This window comes from Varanus komodoensis, unplaced genomic scaffold (assembly GCF_004798865.1).
Source record: "Varanus komodoensis strain SLA01 unplaced genomic scaffold, ASM479886v1 scaffold41, whole genome shotgun sequence".
In the NCBI taxonomy this organism is placed as follows: domain Eukaryota; kingdom Metazoa; phylum Chordata; class Lepidosauria; order Squamata; family Varanidae; genus Varanus; species Varanus komodoensis.
Window position 1 is genome coordinate 1164749 of NW_025335954.1, and position 23038 is coordinate 1187786.

A 23038-nucleotide genomic window follows, 5' to 3' on the forward strand; every position below is an offset into this window, starting at 1 on the left:
AGAGATACCACACCAGCACTTTTTTACAAGCAGGGAAGCTGGCAACATCATCACTTGCTGTTCCTTCTGAGCTTAACCATAACCCTCAGGGTACCTAGTGGGAATTTTCCCCATTCAGTCACCAAATATTATGAGCTATCCCTGTGGTAATGTAAGATATCTGGTTGCAACTTAGCCTTGAATGGACCGCACAGACTTGTTCACTTCACAAGAGGTGGTTTCCCAGCAGTGTAGCAAACAGCTAGAACTGGTCATTTGGTCAGGATCAACGCAGCTGCCTGCAGTGTTGGAGTTGCCTTGTGGGGACATGGCTTGGGAGAACTACCATGATGAGCACATCCACCTCCAAATTAACCAGTACAACAGTGCAGCTGAAGTCCACTGCTTTTGCAGCAGATCTCCAGGGAGACAGCCAGCACCCTAAGGTGCTTGTACAGCCCAAGCTCTGCTCTTTTCAGCTGTGCTTGACTCAAAACTGCAGTCTTTCCACACAGAGACACCCGGATGACTGCATCCTTAGCTGGAAGGAGGTGAAGGTATGGTCTCCTTCCTTGATGGATGTTTTACTATCTAGAACACGGCAGAATGGTCTGATACAGCGAAGCAAGTGTCTAACCATTTAGTTTCCAGGACAACACATTCATGGTTTTTACCTGGAAAAAAGGAAGTGCTTAGTCACCAGGTTTGGCCCAACCTTCAGAAGGCCCATTCACCATTTCCTTTTCTGTTGCCCTTCTGTTTTACAACACGGTTGTGGGCGTTGAAGGGAGGAGCAGTTTTTACACTCTGAAGCCGGATGGCCAACAAAGTGCGAGAGAGAGCAGCAGGTGTTATCTTTGCTCTGTAATAGTCAGGCTTTCTTGCTTCTCAGTCTTCAGTGGTTCTACAAAATCACTCATTCCTTCTGGTTAATCAGAGCCCTTCCTTGCATTTTCAGGTCTCCTGCTATTTTTTAAAATATAGGCTTCTATATAGGGACAAAGTGTGCAGGCAGTATTGTACCAATTGCTCAGTAAGAATTTAACTATCTTGTGTTTTGCGCAATGAGTGCAAAAGTACTGGGACAATTGACAGGCTTTAATAAAGCAATTTTCTTCCTATTTGGTACAAACTCAATAGCTTATATGCAGGAGACGATTCTTGCTTGCTGTTCTGCATTGATTCTGCATGCATCCCATCTTGCTATCTGCCCAGTGGTATATAGCCTGCCGTTATGTGTGGAACTCCCGCTGAGCCATAGTGACTGACCCGAGCTCTTCCACTGAGCTTTGTGGCTGAGCAGGGATCTGAACTCAGGAATCACTTGTTTTAAGTACTGTACTTTAACCACACTAGGTGCACTGGCTTGTTTTTCTACCTCCTTGGGTTCTAGCTCATAAAAACTTAGGCCTACGCTGGTAAGCAAGCCAAAGTAACGCCCACAAAAAGGCCCAGTTTTCCACATCTGTCTCCTTAATTAAAAAAGACACTGCTTTTTGTTTAAACGAAAAATAGTCCCACTTTAATTGGAGAAGTGATTCTTACTAGCCTCAGCTAGCCGGCTTAAGCTGTTATATCACATTTGAAAGGCTAACCATTTTATCACCTTATAAGATTCCCAAAATGCATGGTGTGTCATTGCAGCAGACTAGCACAGCTACCAGATTGGGCCGTTGCCTCCATTTTGCAGTTGCTCTTTTTCAGTACTGTGCTGTCACTTCCTGCCAGTGGCCTCTTCAGACCTTCTGAAAAGCAGTTTACAAGAAAGCTCGGTGTTTTTAAAGTACAGGAAGTTGTCAATATTTAACCACTGAGCGTGGAACCACTTCCTGCTGTGCATCACACTTCATGTGCTAGATAAGGACTTAGGTCAAATGCTAAGACATGCCAGTGGAGTGGGGAGAGAAACTAGTAAGTTGTATGTGATGGTTGTTTAGAAAAACAAGAGCCCTCTTCTGATTCTTTGTGGGCCATGCCAGATTTAAAGGCCTTTCCCCCACTGACTCTCCTCTAGACAGCATTGCAGATTGGCTGCATTCAGGCCACATGATAACTCACCCACAAGAGTAGAGTATGGTTGAGTGTGGCTTGTTGTTAAAATGTGGGTTAGTGTTTTGTCTGAACCCAGTAGTGTTAACAAGTCATGGTTAACAAGGTTAACATGGTTAAGCAGTGCTAACAACCCACAGTTCACAACCCAACAGCAAACCACAGGTTCTCTTCATGACTTGTTTTTGGTTAACAAGCCTTTTTTTTTTAAATCATAGCTAGGTTCAGACAGCATAACAACCCATGTTTTAACAACAAGCAGCGATTCAACAAGAAACCCCACTTAAAGCTTGAATGTGGTTGTGTTGTCTGAACCTTGTGACCAGCATGCTGACATTGGTCACATGGGTGTCCCTGCAGAGTGAGGTCTCTTTCAAAACATGGAACTAACCATGAGGAATAGGAATGTGTCAGGGCTTCTGCGCAGAGTTCATGTGGCCATCACCAAGTATAAAGTGCCCCCTGCTGTCAAACAACTGGTGAGCTTTGGACCATACAGGCTGTTTCTTTGCTGCAAATTGATGCTGTAGGCCAACTCTTCATTCAAGCTAGTGGGCTCCCTACTCCTCTGGAAAACAAACACCTGTTGTTGCAATCAGTGGATGCCAGCCTGTTCCTTCTGCTTTTTCTTGCCCTGAATCAGAAATCTGACCTTCGCCCCAGAGCCCGCTCACATTACATAGCCATCACATCACTGCATGGCTCGAATTAGCCCAGTAGCTCCCACTTCTCAATCTCCCAGGTTTGGCTGGACCTGTGCTCATCACCAACCAGTAATATCTACATTTAAACTTGATTACACAATTTCTGAGGAAGGAGTGTGATGGAGAGGGGACAGGCAGAAGGTAGATTGGGAACTGCAAGTGGATTTCTGGGTGGTACCTACAATATTTTGGTAAAGTTTTCTGCTTCCTTTATTCTTCATGAGCATCAGCTGGTGCTTATGCTCACGCTTTGCCTATCATAACGTCCCAGGAGTGTGGGGGGGTTGTATTTATTTTGCTCCTGAGCAAGCAGGAGCAAGCATGTTAGTTCCTGGCAGCTGTGTGTTCTTGCTGAGGATGGGTGGAGCTCTGTCTCTGGGTTGCTTATTGTGACATCTGAACATAGAACTCTGGGTTGTTGTGGGAGAGACAACCCACAATTGGCCCCCATAGTTAAACACAGGACTGTTGAGGTTAACCTGTTCTGAGAGTGTTTTGTATTTGCTTCTGACATGTTAAGTAAATCTTTTCAGGGCGGCTTGTGCTAGTCTGTTTGGAAGTACGTTCCACTGAGTTCACCGAATCTTGCTGTCAAGTCAGTGCATACTTGGGTGTATGTCGAACCTGGTGGGACTTGTTTCTGAGCAATCCTGCAGAGGATGGCACCAATTGACTGGCTCTTACAAACAATGAGCCTTTTTTCTCTCCTCCCTGCAGCCACCCCTTCCTCAGTCCATCACAGAGCAAGTCCTTGACCATGCTCTTGTTTCAACTGTTTCCTAGCAGAAAGGAAACATTGTCAACATATTTAAACACAAATTTAAATCAGCTCCCAGCATACTTGGAATTTCAGCTTTAGCATCATTACCCTTCCATGCAGTTGCTGGACTTTGAGTGCGGCACCTCTCTGACTCCCTCTATTCTATTCCAGAGTACTTGAAAGACACATTGGATGACTATGTGAAGCAACTGCAGATAGTGAAGGTTGTCCGGCAGCTGGAGAGGAAGGGTTTAATAACAGCCCGGTTGCTTGGTGCCAGCGTTGCTACAGGAGACGTGCTCACCTTCTTGGATGCTCACTGTAAGGAATCATTCTCCCCACTTCTAGGTGCCCATATGTTCAAGAGCGGCACTCACCACCTGATGACTGCAGCGACCAATAATACACCCTTTGTGTGAATGGACTGTGGCACATCTAAGACTGTAGCTAAACCAGTTCACAAATTCCATTGCAGGAACCAAGTAATTTTACTGGCTTGGTTTGGCCTGAGCCAGCCCTTGTCAGCTGGCACTTGAGCATGTGAATGATCTGCATAGAGAAGTGCGTGTGTTGACATACAAGGCTGTGTCTAAAATGGCATGTTCACCTTTGGGTGATCAGATTTGGGGAAATGATGTGCTATACGCATGAGTGTGAAAACACTCCTTCATTGTGGCATGCCTGAAGACTTCCACTACTGTTACCTCCTGTTACTGAACAGATTAAAATATAATAAGACAATAATAATAATACATTGATAATGCAGGTCAGTCTCACTCAACTGCCAGAAAATTTCAGTGTGCAACTCCTTTTTACTGCTGCTGATTCCTTCCCATCCTCAGTTCCTCCACCAGGTTCCATACAATTCCCCCCATGTTATGAATTCTGCAAAGAAAAATTACCCAGTATTGCAGTGTGATGAAATTAGGCTACTCCATTCTGAATTATGAAAATGATATCTATATTTTTGTTTGTTTTTTTAAGTCATGTAAAGTTTATCTACCTGTTCCCATATCAGTGGCAGAATGTTAAGAGGAGATGGGGGTGGGGTGTTGAAGCAGGCTAAAAGGTGAATGGTTATAAAAAGGAAGGACATAATTCCCATGACTGCATCAGCAGGATAAAAACAATCAGTGGCCTGGTGCTGAAATTCAGGAGCAAACCACAACCACGTTGTAAATAATATTACGCTACAGTTGTGGTTTGCTGCCAAAATTTGATGGCAAGACATTGATTGGTTCACCACTGCCTGCACAATGGAAAGTTCTAGGGGGAGCAAGGATGTTGCTGACCCCATGTTGCTGACCCCTGGATATATCGTATACTGAGGTCTCCAGTGCGTTGCATATTAATGTTCTTTGTTGTCACCACTAGAGGCCTTTCTAGAGTCCTTCATCTGCAATAAGGCCTAGTGGCACTGGACCCTATTTTGGATTACTGGTTTCCATGTAGAAAAAATGGAAGCAAAAGGAAAGTCTAGGTTTGAAAATCCAGTTCTGAGGATGCATATATGTCCTGTTTGACAAGCAGACGTGGGACGTTCTAGCAAAAACATATCCTATGTGCATCCCCATGGTGGAGTGCTCAGTTGCTAGGTGTAATTGCGGTGGGGGGAAGGTTTGTGAGGTGTTCCATGCATCAGCCGCTACTTACAGGGAAGGAGTAGCCAATGGGGAAAACATCTGAAAGAAGGGAGGGGGCAGAAACAGTTGGAACAGAGCGTTTTGGAAACGGAGAAATCTTTGTGCAGAGGCCAGTCAGAGGATGCAGCCATTTACCTTCTCTTTTCTCAGGTGAATGTTTCCATGGATGGCTAGAGCCTCTCTTGTCGCGAATTGCAGAGGAGCCCACTGCTGTGGTCAGCCCTGATATCACCACCATTGACCTGAACACCTTTGAGTTTTCCAAGCCCATTCAATACGGGAAGCAGCACAGTCGGGGTAATTTTGACTGGAGTCTGACTTTTGGCTGGGAGTCCATCCCTCAACATGAGAAACAGAGAAGGAAAGATGAAACATACCCTATCAAGTAAGTTCATGATGAAAGCACCTTCTGAAGCAGTCCTCTTTCTCTAGAGCCTGAGAGGATATTTGGAGTGGAAGGGAAGAAATTGTTTTAAGCCGAAATGTTCTATGTTTTCCAAAAGCCTGAGTTTTAATCGCTAAAATTCTGAGGCCAGTTACAGGAGTTTCTCTTTAAAAAACAAAGTGGGGTGGGTTCGTGGGGGGGGGGGGGGGGGGGGGGTGGGGGGGGGAAGCAAACCAACTGGATCACATTGCAGTATTTGCTAAAAACGTGGAGCCAAGAGTTTTCTCTGAATAGCAGGTGCCTGATTCTTCCAAGAGCAAGCTATTTGATTCTCCCAGGCCTCTTAGTAGCACTCAGTGCCACTGGCCACGGCATCCCAACCACCTTCAGTGCTTCCATTCATTCCTGAAGGGTCGGTCCCATAAAGTAGCACTGGGAAACTGCTGATCCATTACCTGGCCTTTGGTCTGCCGTGTGCCTCAAGTGTGCATCTTGTCTCAGGACCAAAACAGGCATTCCTTTAAGTGAGTATCTCGCAGCTATATAGCCCTCTGTTCTGTTCTCGCTATAGAGTAGGTGCAGGGGCTCCAATTTGAATTGAGAGCCCGGTGTACAGGACAGGGGTGCTTTTAGGAGCTGGACTGGGCCTTGCACCTGCCCTAGAGGAAAAATAAAAATGACGTAGCTGTTTGACAAAGTAATGTCTATTTTGGCCCTCATGCTACACAGTATCTGGGTAGAACTGGGCAGAGGTCACCCACAGGTTTGGATGTCCTCAATATGTCAATGGAAGACAGTTGTGTCTTTCATTTCTATCATCAGATCGCATGGGGGAGGCTAGCCTGGCCTGCAGAGCAAACCCTACATACGAATGACCATTTTCCTTGATGGGAAGGAGATGTTCTATATAAATCAGTCCCAGTGTCTTTTCAGGCACAGAATGGGCTTAGAGGTATAGCTGGCACAGTGTTTCTTCACTGGCATTTCTGGAGTTGCCCTGCTCTGTGGGTCTGTGGCCTGCCTTTGTTGAACCCTGGCTGTGTGAATGCACCTTTTTGCAGCTTAGGCAGGCTGCCAGGGTAGAGAGGCGGAATTGGGATGTCTCCTCCAGTTTTGAATGAAGGGGGTTCATTATAAGCTTCATTCCTGCAAATGAAAGGAGTTGTTATATCTCCTCAGGCTCTATCTAGGCAGGTTGTGCTGTTTTGTGAAGGTTCTCATTAACCAGTCAACTTTTCCTTTCATCTTTTGTACTTTATCTTAAATTCTGCCATTTCAATGCATTCCAAATGTCTGTCTTGGTTTTCAAAGCCTGGCCATATTTACCTTTGGCATAACGCGGCAAAGAAGACTGCTCACATTGTAAGAGAAGGTATGAGTGGAGCAAGAGCAGCTGACACAGTGGAGTGCAACCTGTTTCAGACACAATGTCTCTTGGCTTAATGTTGCATGTGCAAGCTGTGGCAAGTCTCAGGCTGCTGCTGCTCCAGACGGGCCTCTGCTTCGCCTTTTAAGCCAAGTCTAGGACTTTGTTGCCACAGGCTCAGAGGGACCCTATAAACTAGCCAAAGTTGCCCAGTCGGACATAATGAGGAACTCAGGTTAGTGTGAAAAATGTACACAGAAGGATTCAGTCCTCTCCTTGCAGCTGCTGCACATAGAAGGGAAGAGAGGACTGTGGCATGCATGTAATGCTAAACCATGGTTTGATGCCAAGTCTGAAATGAGCTAGGCTGTACAGCAGGGTGGGGAACTTTCAGCCCTCCAGATCATGAGGGACTTCAGCCCTGTTCAGATGGGACTGAACCAGCCAGCATTGCTGATGGTCAGGGGATAATGGGAGCTATAATCCAAAAACATGGGGGGCACAGGATTCCCACCTGTACTGTAGACAGATGATAGCTTATGAAAAAGTTGGGGAGTTTACTGTGTACCACAGGCACTGACTGCTCTGTTGTTTCCTTTGCTTCTTTCCATCTTTCAGTGGTCACCAGTTTCCAAAACACTTTAGGTTGATAGCAAGCTTTAGCTGCTTTAGCCATTTCATTGCAACAAATGGGTAGATTTTCTGGTATAACTCTATGCATTTATTAAGTAGTATCCATACCCAGTATTGGGCTCTCTCCTGTAACCTAGTTATATAAATACCCCAACAACTGAAGCCAGTTTGGATCTGTGTTTCAAAGGGTGGTGTTTTCTGTGTGTGTGTTTTTGGGTTGCGGGGAGGGTTGTTTTCGTTTTTGTTGTTATGGTTCTATTTCAAGGAGGGACTATATGTACATGTGCCTCTTTAAATGGAAGCGTCTGCTGGGAAAAGGAGCTGCTCTCTCCAGCATCACTTGAGTCCTTTCATGCAGCATGCGCTGACACTCCATGAGGATGGTGCTCATTTTGTAAAGCTGGGGCTCCAAGTCCCTTTGCACAGCACCTGCCCCTCCCATGCATGTCACATGAACCCAGGGAGTGCTGGGGGCAGGGGGTGCAACATTATCCAGCCTGCAGAGGGTCAAATGGGTGCTGTTTGACCTACCCAAAAAGAGTTCTGTACTCCAGGTACACCAACTGACACCCTTGCCAGAATTTCTGTAGGGAGGATTTCCCAGCCCTTACCTACCTGGAGATCTTGGGGAATCAGACCGGGACATGTGCAGTGCTGCTGAGCTTTCATGGTCCATTTCCTTTATATCTTCCCAAATACAGCCATCAACTGATAAACGTTCATGCATGACCCAGGCCTTAGTCTTGAATCTGTGCAACTACTGCCATGCAGGATATAATACTGAGCATATTTGGGACTGGAATAATCCCTGGAAACTGTACTTCTTTGAGAGGCAGAACTGAAAATTTCCAGTGATGAACCTCAGCATCCTCGGAACCACCAGTTTCCAGAATCTTTGGTGGAGAACCATGTTGGTTAACCTTGCATAAAACAATATAAATCTCCGTGGCAGAGATATTCGAGTCCACCACATCCTTCCTCTTCTACCCCACCATCCGCAGCTCCCACTTCAGACAGACAAGAACTATGAGGTGATCTACCTCCTGGTGTGCCCTTGGGATATAAAGATTGTAAAGCGCTTTGTATTGCCAAAGTTCTCAGAGACACAATGGCAGGATTTTTTGTTTGTGTTTTTGTTTTTTCTGTACAAAAGCAGGATAATGAGGGCCATGACATGAAAGAACCAGGGTTTATTCCTTTCTCTTTCAAACTCTGCCAGCCTCTTGTCTCTCTTGGCAATGAGCAGCTGCAGAGTCGTTAAGGTAACCAGTATCCCAACCTCTTAAAGCTTGAAATGACCTTGAATTCATAAAGTGGAAGACATTTAATACCGGCCCTTTGGCCCTCGGCATTGCGATAGCGAGACAAAATCCTGCTCCTTTGGCCTCAAGTACAGCTCCTCTTTGTGCAAAGGTCAGACGGGAGACTGTTCTGCCCCAATGAAAAGGGGGGTGGGGATTCCTTTTTGTTGCTTAGTTTGAGGGAGAGAGCCTCGAAACTTGGCCTGTCAGCAGCTCCTAATCTCCACTGGCCCCTTTAGTAAGAAAAGAACCGTGTTTCAGAGGAGGCCTTGTGGAAGCAAGTGTTCGGCTCCTATCTCCTCTTCAGAAAGAACAAAAAACTCTGAGGTAACCAATTTATGAAAGCCAGGCAGAGTGAAAAGCTCCGTCTCCAAGTACTCTTATTTCTGGCTTGGCAGCCTGCATTTACAGTAATGATACCCACAGCTGAATAAAGGCCCTGCCTGCTGCTAAGCAATTCTCCTTAAAGCCCCTAATGAAGGAGCCCCGTCCTAAGCAGTGTGGCTGCTTCCATGGCTTTTGAGGTGATCAGCCACAACATGCCTCAGATTTTCTTCACCGGCTCTTCTCCCCCAATCCCTGCCTTGCCTAATAACAGCTTTTGGCCCAGCTGCTTGTCCTCAGTCAGGTAAGAGATTCAGCTATCTGGCAGCCACAAAAATGTTGGATCAAAGAAACAGGGCAAAAGTGCCCTGCCACGTTTTCAGCCCTAATTCCACTTTCCCTGGGTTAAATTTTATGCAAGTTAATTTTGTTTGCTGTTTAGTTTCAATAAAGCCCATGGAATTTTGTTCACATGAATGTGCTTTTAACACACATAGACATGCAGAGACACACCTTCTTCTGTTGGTTTATAACTACATATATAAAAGCTTTTTGTCCCTTAATGCAGTTGTGATTGAATAAGGGTTCTGCAACCTTTAACGTGTCAGCAGTAATCTTCTGGAAATTGGGGAAATAACCTCCCAGCCATCCTAATTTTGTCCCTGGGACTAGAATACCACCAGCTGGGACAGCTAGTGATTCCTGACTCCACTCAGAAACAGTGGTGACCCAAGAAAAGCGGGGGTGGTGATGCTAATTGCTTGTCCCTTTAGCTTTCTCTGTTTAATACTTTTGTAATGCTGCTTCTGCCATAGCTCACATCAGCTTGCAACCTGATCACTCCCTTGGATGAAAGCTTCTTCCCCCACAGGGAACCCCATACAAGAATGGGAAAACAAATACAGTTCTCAAGCCCATCTTAAAGCAGTAGCCATGTATTGGTTTTTGAAATATTAAAGCAGCAGAGCAGTAAACACATCAGCGTATCACTTACCAAAAGCTTGGTTAAACAGCTGGGTCTTCCCAAGCTGCATGCACCTTCTCTTCAAAGCTTGTGGGACAGTGCTGAAAAAGCCTTGTTCCTTCCCACAGATCTGATTTCCCTAGTCCTGCCTTTCCCAATAACTGGTGCCCTCCAGTTATTTGGACTACAGCTCCCAGAATCCCTAACTGTTGGTCACACTGGCAGGGGCTGATGGGAGCCAAAGTCTGACACATCTTGAAGGCATCAGGCTAGGGAAAGGCTGGCGTAAGGCCTAGACCAGGTTCACCATATCTGTCTGCTGACTGAAATGGATGAGTGTGTAGAAGTCTCTTGGAGGCATTCCCTGCAAGAAGTCAGTCCCTGGTTGTGAAGGAACAAGCTCCATGCCTGCAGACACACTGCAGAGCAAACCCCTCAGAGTATCAGAGGAAGAAAAAAGAAGAAAACCTGGATTGGCTATAGGACCATCTTCCATACAGAGACTATCAGTCTTGCTAGGATTTAGGTAATGTTTTTTGTAATCTCCATTTTTGCAGGACCCCCACATTTGCTGGTGGCCTCTTCAGCATTTCCAAGGCCTATTTTGAACACATCGGCTCCTATGATGACCAGATGGAGATCTGGGGAGGGGAAAATGTGGAGATGTCCTTCCGGGTAAGAAAGAAAAGCATAGTACACCACTTGCAGTAGAGTTCTACTTGGTCCATATACTACCTCTACACTGTGCTGTTATTCACAGTATAAGGCCATTTTATTTGCACAAGTCAGAAGAGCACGTAGTGCTTGATACAGCAAAACCTTCAAGCAGAGTTGCACATCAGTCAGACAGACACTGCCCTGTTTGAGTAAGGCTATGCTCACTGGCATCCCACACACAACCCCCACTGTGGTGCACCCAAATAGACGTCTGAGCAAGGGGCATGCCCACTCTCTTCCCCTGAGGGGGCCTGCCCCACAGCAAGTGGGAGGAGGCAGGCAACTAACTGTAGGTACAGATTACAAACAAAAAAATCCTGAGGCACACATATTTAGTATGTGTAGTAGTTTCAGGGATTTAGGTTTCATAATCTGTGCTCTTTGGTGCTGATGGACACACTATGCATTCTCTTATTGCTGCTGGTGGTGGTGGTGATGATCATCATCATCATCATCACCATCATCATCATCATCATCATAAGTTTTCACAGCTCCGTGAACAGCCAAGCACAATGGGTGGATGAGAAGAAATTTTCAGCGACTTGCCTTGTTTGCTGGTTTTAGGGCTTTTAAAATTTGCTTTGAAAGTTTGAGGAATAAGATCTTGAAAAAAGGTTGAAAAGGTTGGGGTAAAAGCCAACAGCATAACTTGGTGGTGATTATACTTCATTTTCTGCTGGTATTTCAAAAAGGTTTTGGGGGATCATATTTGCATTAGTTTGAATTTAATGTTACTGATGCTTATCCTATCCTTACTCCAAAAAGCTCATGGAAATCTGCCTGGTTTTCTTCCCCTTCCCATTTTATCCTCACACCTGCCCTGTGAAGTAGGCTAGGCTAAGAGCTGTTCACTGACTTGGAATCCCCGGGGAGCCTTGGGGCTCAGCAGGGTCATGAATCCAGATCTTTTTTGCTGAAGCCCAGAATTGTATCTGCCAGCCTGCATAGCTCTGAGTGTCCCTGTGAAGTTTTTGGTTAAAAACAATCCTTCAGCCATCGCTGTGATTTGCTCATATTTTCTTGTGATGTATATTCTGTTGGCTGCTGCTTTGGATAGTGGCAGCAATGTGATCTGGATGGGAGTCAGTGGCATGCCAACTTAACTTACTGTAAGGACGTACTATGCAGTGGCATCTTTCCAGCCTTGTTAAAAGCGTGGAACCCCTCAAGGATAGTGCCAACCAGAGAAGTCTCTCCCATACTCCCTGCCAAGGGATGTTGGCCCTGCAGTTTCTCTCTTCCCTCTGGGTTAAAGCTTTTGACTATGAATGGAGTCATGTGGTAAGAAGCCCCGGAGAAGGCATTTGCTGTGGTCAGCTGGTCCCCATGGCCACTCCTGTGCAGAGGCTAGTAAATAGCTTCTGTGTACTGGGGTTCTCCGCACAGTCTTCCCCCTTCTCCTTAGCCCCATTTTCAGTGAATTATGCTAAAACAAAATAAAACAGACAAATCAGAAAGAAGAAAAATTGAAATTAGCAATTATTGATCTTTAAATATCCACATATCAGCATAAATACAGATGAATCTATTATAAATAAGCATCAGCAAATGCAGACCAAATATCCATATAGATAGATATGTATGTCCATTTGATAATGGCATCTGCGTACGCCATCTGCTAAAATGCTGAATGCATCTCTCAATCTTCAATCCTTTGTATTCTAGGAGGTGAGCTTTTATCTTTCCAGTGTTGAAGTGTTGGTCTCTTGTTGGTCCAAATCATGCTGAAAATCCATTTATGTTTCTCTGTGTGGGTTCTCCACACAGTTAAATCTGTATCCTGCCTCTCGTCTAATTATGACCAGCACTGCACAGGCTTGGTGGCTACCAAAGCAGGGCCCAGGCCAGTGCCATGTGAGCTCTGTGAAATAGTGAATGTTGAAAAAAAAACTTAAGAAGAACATATACTAATCTGTATCACAGCACGCATGCCAGCTGCATGTTATTGCAAACACTTTGCTTTTTATTGGATAATAATGGTTTTTTTATTTTTAGATTTGTCAGCAGTCTAGAAAAATATTTTATAAGAGCTTAATCAATTTAATTAAGTAGAATTATTGAGAAGGTGCAAGAGAATCTGGAATCCCCAAAAAATGTTAAAATTATTAGATTCTGAGAAGGAAAGGAATAAGCTGGAAAATATAGCAAGGGAAATTTTGATATTCATTCTTGCAATACAAAATTTTCATCATGTGGACTCTGTATTTGGCAGTCCCACTGAGATGAAAGCTGGTTTTTAAAGGCCCCTGGGAATAGCCCCTTTATAGGCTAAATGCTGTGTGGAGCACCACCTTGTGGCTGCAAGGAGAAGGATGAACTGATAGAAGTGTTCCTGTGGACGCCCAGTTAAGGTTTGCAACTTCATTCAGGCGGGCACCCACACACAGAAGATGTGTTGCTAACTATCTGTAACAGCTTCTCTCCCGGTGGGATAAGAGATTTCCTGAACAAACAGAAGATTAAAAATCGTCCTCCTGTACCATGGTCTTGATTCCCCCCGTCCTGCTTTTCTTATGTAAAGAGAGAGGTGGGGAAAATACTTGCATATTTCACAGGAGTTTTGGGCTCTAATGTTTTGCTGCAGGGACTGTCATTCTCCCTTGGCATAAACGGCACTCTTTTATCCCCACAGGTTTGGCAGTGTGGGGGGCAGCTGGAGATCATTCCATGTTCCGTGGTCGGCCACGTGTTCCGTTCCAAGAGTCCCCACACTTTCCCAAAAGGAACTCAAGTCATCTCTAGGAACCAGGTGCGCCTGGCGGAAGTCTGGATGGATGACTACAAGGAAATCTTCTACAGGAGGAACCAGCAGGCTTCTCAGATGGCTAGAGAGGTATTAAGCCAGGGGTGGGCTGACGCTTTTGTAGCTGGAGGTCGCATTAGCCTTGGCAGAGCCCTTCAGGCAATGCTGTTGGTTTCTGATGCAGCAGTTGGTGGCACCAGGACACCTGTGTGTGTGCGTGTGTGCACATTTTTTCTCGTAATCAAACACCTGTTTGTACCACATATACCAATTCCTGCGTGCAGTCCACATGCACCTTCTGCACATGCTGCTAGCAGTGAGGGGGCCACAGTTTTCATGAATATTGCTGAGAGGGCCATGGTTAGTACCTGAAGCTTCCGCTTGCCAGCTATCCTGACATCGATCATTGGTGTCCCAGTCTTCATGGCCTTGCGGAAATGTTCCCCACCACCCGCTGATCAGGCAGGCAGAGGGGGGTGTGGATGAGGCTCTATAGGCCTTGCAGACTGTGCACCTGTGAGAACAGGTGTTTGAGGGCTCATGTGTGTATTAAACTGACTTTCCTTGAAAGGGCGTACCTGAGGGATTAAAAGATACCGCTGCTCTATATGGAGGATTCCATAGGACTTGCTCTCCTTTCTTTATATAGAGGCGGAGCCCAGATCACTGCTAGTGAAGGAGGTTTTCAGGCATAAATGTCAGGAACTTCACCAAGGCAAGGAAGAGCACTCCCCAGGCCCTGCTCCAGCAGCTGCAGGGGCTTCGAGCACTGAGAGCTGCATCCAGAGTCTGCAGCCCCAGCCTTAACAGTAGCAAGAAAGATCTGCTGGAGGTTTGCCATGTGTGGGGCAGGACCGACCCTAATATTCTTGGAGGACAGCAGCCTGGAGAGCCTGAGGCTTTACACATGCCAAGGCTGAGCCCTGTTCTTGGCAGGATCTGGCTTGCAGTGAACCCCTGGTTGAAACGAGCCCATGAGGGAAGGAAGTTACAGATCCATCTGTTTTAAACTAACCCTCCTATATGTAGGCCCTTTGGGGATTCGGTGGGTTCCATGGAACCATGCAGTTTGGGGTACTGTGCTCCCCCTGTTGATTTATTTTTAAAAATGCAAATGTTGTGGCTTTGTCAGAAAACTTACGGAGACATCACTGATCGGCTTAAGCTGAAGGAGCGATTGCACTGCAAAAACTTCACCTGGTACCTAGAAAAGGTTTATCCAGAGATCTTCATCCCTGACCTTACTCCTGCTTTCTATGGAGCGGTAAGTGCAAATGCAGCTTGTTCCTCACAGAGGCAGGGACACAGCAAAGGACTACCGAGCCTCATCCTGTGTCTCCAAGCAATGGCAGGCCAGGTGGCCCAAGAACCCACACTGTAAAATGTCCCCAGGGCCTCCCCAGACTCTCCCGAGTCCAGAAGGAACCATTCCATGTTTCCCATTTGTTTTTTCATGGATAGATAATTCTGGGAAGAGGACTGAAACTCACTCCATCACAATGCCAGTATCTAGATCAGATGTGATCCAGAACACAAGCATGGAAAAATGTACATGTAGAGAAGTTGTCACTGTTTACATGTGTGCATTTCCCACATTCCACATCACTCTGACTAATAGCCAAATCTCAGGAACAGGATTTATTCTTGATGTCAGGAGACCATCAGGGGTAAGGAACAAGTCTGAACTCCCACTACAAGCATTACTTTTACTCATTTCATTATATTTCTGGCCTGCCTTTTTCCATACAAGGAACCCAACACAACTTGTATAATCCTCTCCTTTCCATATTCTCCTAACAACATCCCAGTGAGGTAGATTAAGCCAAGGGTCCATGGCTGGCCCAAAGTCACCTGGTGAGCTTCAGGGCTGAGTGGGAACTAGAACCCGGGTCTCCCAGATCTGTGTCCATCAACTACATCATGGGCTCTCGTCTTTCCTTTTGTGAACAACCGTGTGCTCCTGCAGTGAGCAGGTGGGAGTTGCCCCTGGGAGCAATGCTTTATTGTGAGTGCGCAGGGCAGGGGGAAGATTCTGACCAAATCTGAGACAACGTACAATGCAGCTTTTGTGAGGGAGGGAAGCACGTTCCTTGTTACATTGTTGTATCCCTATTTTTGTGAATCTTATTTGGATGCAATAATTGCAGGAAAGCATTATAAGAAATATGAGTGTGGGGGTGTTCCTGTTCCCTTTTCTAATGGCTGCTCCTGGGCTGTACGGAAGGGAAACAATATATCTCTGAAGTACCATGCCCCCTCCCCCCCCAAAAAAAAATCCAGGAAAGAGCAGCAGGAGGAAAATGCTGGAGGATATGAGTAGAACCAACAGCCCTGCCACTCAGAGAAATGCAGCCCAAAAATTCATGATGAAGTGTACCTCCAGTCTTCTGATTGCACTCTTCTCCACTAAAAGCACAGTTTGCTTCTTTTAGCTTTACTGAGTGACTTTGGCTTTACAGCATAAAATAATGATATCCTACATAACCCAAGCAATCTGTCCAAAGGCACTGCAAGTTGCTTTGTCAATATTTACTTCGGATTCCTTATCCCCACTCCATCTCAGCTGCCCTTCTATAGAAACAATCTAATAAGTCTCACTTCTTCAGAACCTGGAATTCTGGCAAGATATTTTGCACATACGTGGCACACAAGCATGTGTGTGCATGCACCCCATGCCTGCCTCCTTATGCTGCAAAGGAAACTAGTATAGTCTGTGTGGTGTTGGCATTTCAGCTCAAGAAAATCCCAAGAGGTAGGACAAAGTTGGAAATACTTTTAAACCAAGACTTGGGAGGAATTGCATTTCAGATGATCTTCTAGAAACTGAAGTTTTTAGGCATGCATGCCTTGCTAGCATCCACATTAATAAGGTGGCAAAAGTGAATTCACTGAGGAGCAGTACCTGATTCCCAACAAGATTTATAGTCAAATAACTCTTCAACTAGAATCAGGAACAGTGGTGAAATAAAGTGCAATGAACTACATTCATACATTTGTTTAAAAGAAAATTTACCATAGTTTTTAGGTACTTTACATCAACAATAAAATCAAAGTACAAACAATAAATCTCTAAAGACCATTTTAAAATGCCCAACACACATACAATGCATTCCAGTGAGATCGAAATGAAAACATACTCCAAGTATTAGGTAATGTTTATTTGCTGCCCCCACTTTTCATCCCTAAGTGGTCACTGCCAGTGACAAAGCTGTTTTGTGCTTCACAAGCCTTCCAGCATCTGAGGGCTGAGGTTACTCTGAAGAAATAAAAGAGAAGCTGAGTGAAGGAGGAACATTTACGATTGTATACTGTTGACAGAAAGGGAAGAGCAGGGTAAAGGGGGCTGTGTCTCCAGTGTGCTGGTGAAACTGGAGCCTCTCTGTAGTTGGGTGTCGGCTGGATGCATGCCCCTAATTGTGTTGGGCACCTTTGATTGCAGATCCGAAATGAAGGGGCCAAACAATGCCTGGATGTTGGAGAGAACAACCATGGAGGGAAGCCACTGATCATGTACCCCTGCCATGGGATGGGGGGCAATCAGGTATTGAAATTGCGAGACTGTCATAGCCTGACTCTTTCCTCATATGCACATGTGCATGCCCTGGTGTCTACTGTCACAAGTCCAAGTTTGGGAATGGGAGCATCAGAGAGAAAACTCAAGATGCTTTTCTGTTTCTCTCCTTCTAGCAATAAGAAGTGTTGTCCATATGTTATGCCTGCAGGAGCTTCCTGGAGCAAAAATTTAAATTGTAACCCTGCAACCGTAGAAGATGTGTTGCTGCCTGCTAGTTTGGACAACCACAGCATTGCTTTAATTGTATTGCTATTATTATTACATTATAATTATACCCCACTTTTTTCACTGGCAAGGAACCCGTGGCAATTTATCTGGTTCTCCTCTCCATTTTATCCTCACAATAACCCCATGAGGTAGTTTAGGCTGAGAACTGACCTAAAGTTGTCCAGTGACCGTTATGACCATGGGTGGGCTAGAACCTGGATCTTGCGTGTCCCAGTTCAACCTTCTAACCGCTACACCAGCTGGCTCTCTGTGTTCACCTGGGCAAAGGCCAAACAGGTGATTCTGTCACATTTACTCTAAGCAGTTTGCATTATCTGCAGCTTTCTGTGCACACTATTAAGTGCAAATGCGTACATATTTCTCAAGGTATAAACTATCTGGATTCCTCTGCTATATAATTCAAGGCCGTTAGCCCCCTGCTTTGTTGTTGTTATCGTTGTTGTTACTGTTTTTGGTTTTTTTGCTCAGTACTTTGAATATACGTCCCAACGAGATCTGCGGCACAACATCGGCAAGCAGCTCTGTCTCCGAGCCAAGACAGGGCCCGTTGAGTTGGGAGAATGCCACTACACAGGGAAGCATTCCCGTGTGCCAGAAAATGAGGAATGGGAACTGACTAATGTAAGTTTACTATGTGGATTTTTTATCCCACTCACCCAAACTAACTATTATTTGTCCAGAATCTTCTACTAATTAGTTACATGGAATGACCTTGGATTCTTGTATTGTGGGAGAGAGAGAGATTCTCTGCCTGTCCACTTACCATGCATAACTTAATACTTTCTGATTTCTCCATAGCATGCATAAATGCTCGAACAGGGGTCTGTCCTGTATCCTCTGCAGTGAAATGCATTCAGCTTCTCCTTGTTTTGTACTCCTTTAACTCCATTACCATCCCAGACAAAGGGGATGAGTGGAATTAAGGAAGTTTTTGCCATGATGGGTGTGCCTCCTTGCTGTCTAAACATTGCAAATGTGTTCTCCCCACCTCCAGAATCAATTAAGCAGACTTCCCAGATTTACATCCTGTAAATGGAGGGTGAATATCAAGAGAAGGCTTTTTGGTTCAGCCTGGTCAAAAGGATATTCCTACAGGAGATAACGAACCTTGCCACCCTAATGGAACCTCCAAGTGCAGTGTATCAGTATACCACTCTATGAGAGGAAGCAATAGAGGGGGGAAGAATCAACTTCGTGCCTTCTTTGCTAAAATCTGGAGGTGTGGAGGCAGGTGACTGGAGTGGGCAAAGGCCTTGGTACGATCTAACAAATCAGTTCTTAATGTTTTTCCTTTTTCTCTCTCTTTTTTAAGGATCACTTGCTTAAAAACCTAGCCTCTAACAAGTGTCTTTCTGCAAGGGGTGAGCATCCTTCCATGCAGCTCTGCAACCCTGCAGACCCCCATCAACTTTGGTACTTCAGCTAAACAGTCCCGCCAAGAGCAGAGCAGCATGAGCAAATCTGTTCCCAGAGCCCTCCTGTGGAGGCTTCCATTTTCTTCTGCTGCTATCCAAAATCCAGAGGACAAATTCAAGGAAGAGAAAAGGACCCGTTCAAATAAGCTTCATAATTACACGCATGCCTGTAACACCCATGTGCCTTTTGCCACAGAATGGTCAAGCAGACACACAGCACACCTTGGTGTATCTCCTTTGTTTACAGAACATACTGTAAAATGCAGTTGCAAGCTGGTATGCTTGCTCTTTACAATACCATGCATATTGTCAATTGAAGCTCCATATTGTGAGATGGACAACATTGGTGATTTTATTCTGCAGTAAATAGAAAGTGGCCTTTTGTAAGAAGCAGAATCAAAAGACTTCTGCAATTCATATGTTGTGAGTCATGTAGGAAAGCAGCACCTTGGCAAAGAAACCAGCTGCAGAACCTTTCATAAGGAATGACTTGTCTGCAGGATAGTTAGAAAATACCTGATGCCAAAGATAAGCTTTGATTTCTGTTACATAGGAATAGCATACTCGACTTCAGTGGGCTTTGGAAGGAAAGACTGTATCATAAAGGCCTTGAGAAGAGGGTCTTTTGTGTTTTCACAGCACTGGCAAAGGCCTTTGTACGGAGATGCTGGTGGGTTGTAATAGTTGCTCACTAGGGTCGCCTGCATTTAAAGTAGCAAACACTGGAGTGCAGTATTGCTGCGTGACGGAAATCCTCCTCTCTTTGCACAGTCTGCGATCAGTGCCTTACCTCAGGCTTTGGGAACTCTCACCGGCACACTGCAGAGAAGTGCTCATTCCACTGAAGAAGAAAACCCACATCCTTTAAACAGCTTAACCCTCTACCAAAGAAAAGTGGAACTGGGAAGGGAGCTCACATCTTGGATTCCTGCAAAGGAATTGTGCCAGGTGGCCGTTTGCTGGGCACATCCTTACGACCCCAGTGCCAGAGACTGGCAGAGCCCTTCAGCCCTTCTGCACTCTGCAGTCCTCAACCAGAAAGCTTCAGCCTGAGCCGATTCCTCACCCATCTGTGTGCTTCATGGGGACCAGCCCAGATTTTCTGTTCAACATGCTTTGATCTCCTGCACTGGGAGAAGGGCCTTGCCTTTCCGTGGGATACTTCTGTATCATCTGTTATACACTGCAGTACCATGAGCCAGTCATGCTGTTAATGTGCCTTTAAAAAAAGACTAGCATACGAAGCTGCATTCCTTGAGGAAATGGGTGCTGTGAACAAGCCTTGCACAATCACCTTGGGGAAGAGGAATTAAGACAATGCAAAACCAAAGGGGAAAAGAATGTAAAAGTGCGTGTGTTTATACACAAACACCCACCAGGGGCTGGATAACTGTGGCTGGATATTGCTAGTTACAGCTGCTTGCTGGAGCAAATCTTGTTCCCGTGATTTGTCCTTATGCTAATAAGACAATATTTAGTTATACTTTATCTCTGGATTTCAGTGGAAAGGTTTTTTGTTTTGGGTTTTGTTTTGTTTTTTTAAGACAAGGTTGGGAATGCTGTTCTTATTCACGAAGTAGCAGTTTTCTTGTGACTATGAACCTTAGTACCTCTTGTTACCTTTAGCAGATTAGCAATTGCACTGCCAATTTAATGCAAAACACAGAGGAAGCAGAAGGAAAAATATGTGTTCTGGACTTGTAAAACCTGGCTGTTTAAGGGCACACTACACTTTAAAAGCTGACTACTTGATATACAGGATGAAATTTCCTGTCCATGGGAAGTTCCTCTTACTCTCCTCTAAAGTGCACTGCTGGTTCTGTATAATCGTTAGCTTCTTTGAAGAATGGATTATGTAAAAGAGCGAAGGTGTGGACTCTTTCTAGTTTTTGAATGAGGAAGGTTGCATTAGTGTTCCCAAGTCGTTGTGTTCATTTCCAGGAAGGCTGCAGATGGAATGGAAGGGCCTGTCTTGGTAATCCTGATTAGGAAAATAAAACTGAAATGGTATTTTACAGGTGAATTGTCTGTATGTATTTTTGTTTTTACTTCCTTTCAACAGTAGATCTTTTAAAAAGAGTAATACCAATACATGTTTCTCTGCTTTTCTGCCACCCCTCCTGTCCCTGAATTGGTGCACTGTGTAGCCTGAAGTGAATGGCAAATAAAGAATCCCCAGTCTTTTTGGGATGGTGGACCCATTTGGAGTTTGAAGAGGTGTGATCTTTATTGTCACAAGTCTATGCTGCCCAATAACCAAAGCTGTTGCAGATAACAAAATACCAATTTCCCAGAAGATAAGTTAGACTAAAACAAAAAGAACTTGAGCCTAACAAAGATTGGGGCTGAGTCCAAAATGTAAATTCACTCTTCCACACTCAGTTTTCTGTTTCATCAGCCACTTCACAAGAAGCTGCTGATGAGACTCAAGAGACAAGCAAGATTGCCTTGAGCAAAATAATGGAGGAAAGTTAAGGTGTAACTGTACTAAATAAATTAGGAATTTTAACAATCTCTCAAGAGTTTATAATTCTAACACTTTACAGTATCTGAACCCCATACCAGTGAGACTGTCTGGAGCTCAGGGCCATGAAGTGAGTGGGCGGGGGGCAGGAATATGCAGCCTTCAACTACTCTGTGCGGCCTGTAAAGCTGCACCCGCTTTCTCCTCTGCTGAGCCAGCTGGGAACCGGTTGCAATTCACATGCTGTTGTTGACCACGTTCAAAGAGAAGGTGAAGGTTTTATGCGGAGATAAGCAACCTTTCTTGACTGATGGGCTCATTGGGCAATTTAAGCAGCTGGCCTGGCACCACCACATAGTGGCTGTGATGGCAAAGGACAAGTAACCTGAGTGCAAGGCCAGGGTGGGGTCTAAGCCACAACAAACTAAGCAAATTCTTAGGACTTCGTTTTCACCCCCAGGGGAAATCAATTCTCCAGCAATGCCAGATGCTGGTCAGCAATCTTTTTTTAAAGTGTGAGGGGTGGTGCAACCCTGGTGGGCACCAAGAAACATGTCCAGTAGCACATGGCTTTCATTCCTACTGGGCAACCTTGGGTCAGCCATTGTTTCTTAGCCTATAGTACCTTTAAGAGAGTTGTTGAATGGATTCCATATGTGCCATTCAGAATTCTTTGAGCAAACATTCGGAAAATGCCCAGATAGTGTAGGTGCCTGCAAGAGTACATGCTGCCTTAAAATAAGCTATAATCTATGTAATCAATTTAACTGTCGTCTTACCCTGCTTTTTACATCAATCCAGTGTCCTGCTATTATAGAAGAGGAAACATCCAGCACCTTGCTTCCAAGGGAGGCCTCCGGGAATCCAGCGACAAGCAGGGCTGCAAGCTAAGCAAGCTAAGCATCATCTGCCACTGTGGCATTGTTACTCATACTGTGGCCTGGTATTTTAGGGGCATTTCTGAACGTGGAGGTTCCATATTGCCATGGATAGCCTTGCCTTCTCATGAAATTGTCTAATCCCCTTTTAAAGCTGTCTCCCTTCTGTGGAATTCTGCATAAGCATTTCTCTACAAAGAGGAGAAAAGCTGCATTTCTGTGCTGAAAAAGATGATTGTGTGTAAGACTGGGGTGGCAAAGGCTTGGCAAAAAGAGTCAAGCTGTGTTTATTCTTAGATAAAAATTTCCTGGCATGCTTGAAGGAAAGAGACGGTGGAAGATAAAAGAAATGCAGCAGGTGGCAAAAATCAAAACCCAACACGCTGAGATGTGTGAGCTCTGTCGGGAGCGGTTTTGCAGAAAGAGGCGTTTCAAACTGACTTCCCACTCCAGCTTCAGTGAGCCATTCTTAGCGCATCCCATAGGGACGCCCGTTTTAAATTAAATCACATCCAAGGTTGCGCATTCTGCTTCTCTTGTATGCACTGCCAGTTACCACAACGTAAATCTTGCACTGGGCCAGTCCCGGGTCTATTCCATGAGTGCAGGTAGTGACTGCTGCCTAACAAACTCATCAGGCTGAGAAGCGGAAGTGTGTGGCCAGATGGATAAATGAAAAGGGCAACTGTGAACATGATTTTCAAAACTTTATGTTCAAAGTAAAAATAGAGCTTGATACGAACAAAAAGCAGCACAGGAAGCTGCCTCCGGCCACTGATCTGTCTCAGGCAATATTGCCTGGGATCACTGTCAGCAACTTCCCATCATCCCAGAGGCGCAGGGCTCTTTCTCATTGCCTGGAACATGGCCCTTTAAATCAGAGATGCTGAGGAATGGAGCATATGCATGCA

The 23038-nt window shown here is 45.1% G+C and overlaps 1 protein-coding gene across 1 annotated transcript in view; it reads left to right on the forward strand.

Moving 5' to 3' along the window:
• The window catches only part of GALNT6 (polypeptide N-acetylgalactosaminyltransferase 6), a 35549-nt gene extending 14761 nt beyond the window's left edge, over nt 1-20788 (forward strand). Inside the window, exons 3-10 of the mRNA XM_044443330.1 lie at nt 3664-3813; nt 5286-5520; nt 10666-10783; nt 13458-13658; nt 14701-14832; nt 17008-17109; nt 17839-17991; nt 18683-20788. Coding sequence (XP_044299265.1) covers nt 3664-3813; nt 5286-5520; nt 10666-10783; nt 13458-13658; nt 14701-14832; nt 17008-17109; nt 17839-17991; nt 18683-18796 — 1205 coding nt within the window. The 3' untranslated portion in view covers nt 18797-20788. The remainder of the gene's footprint in view (nt 1-3663; nt 3814-5285; nt 5521-10665; nt 10784-13457; nt 13659-14700; nt 14833-17007; nt 17110-17838; nt 17992-18682) is intronic.
• Nucleotides 20789-23038: the final 2250 nt, after the last annotated feature.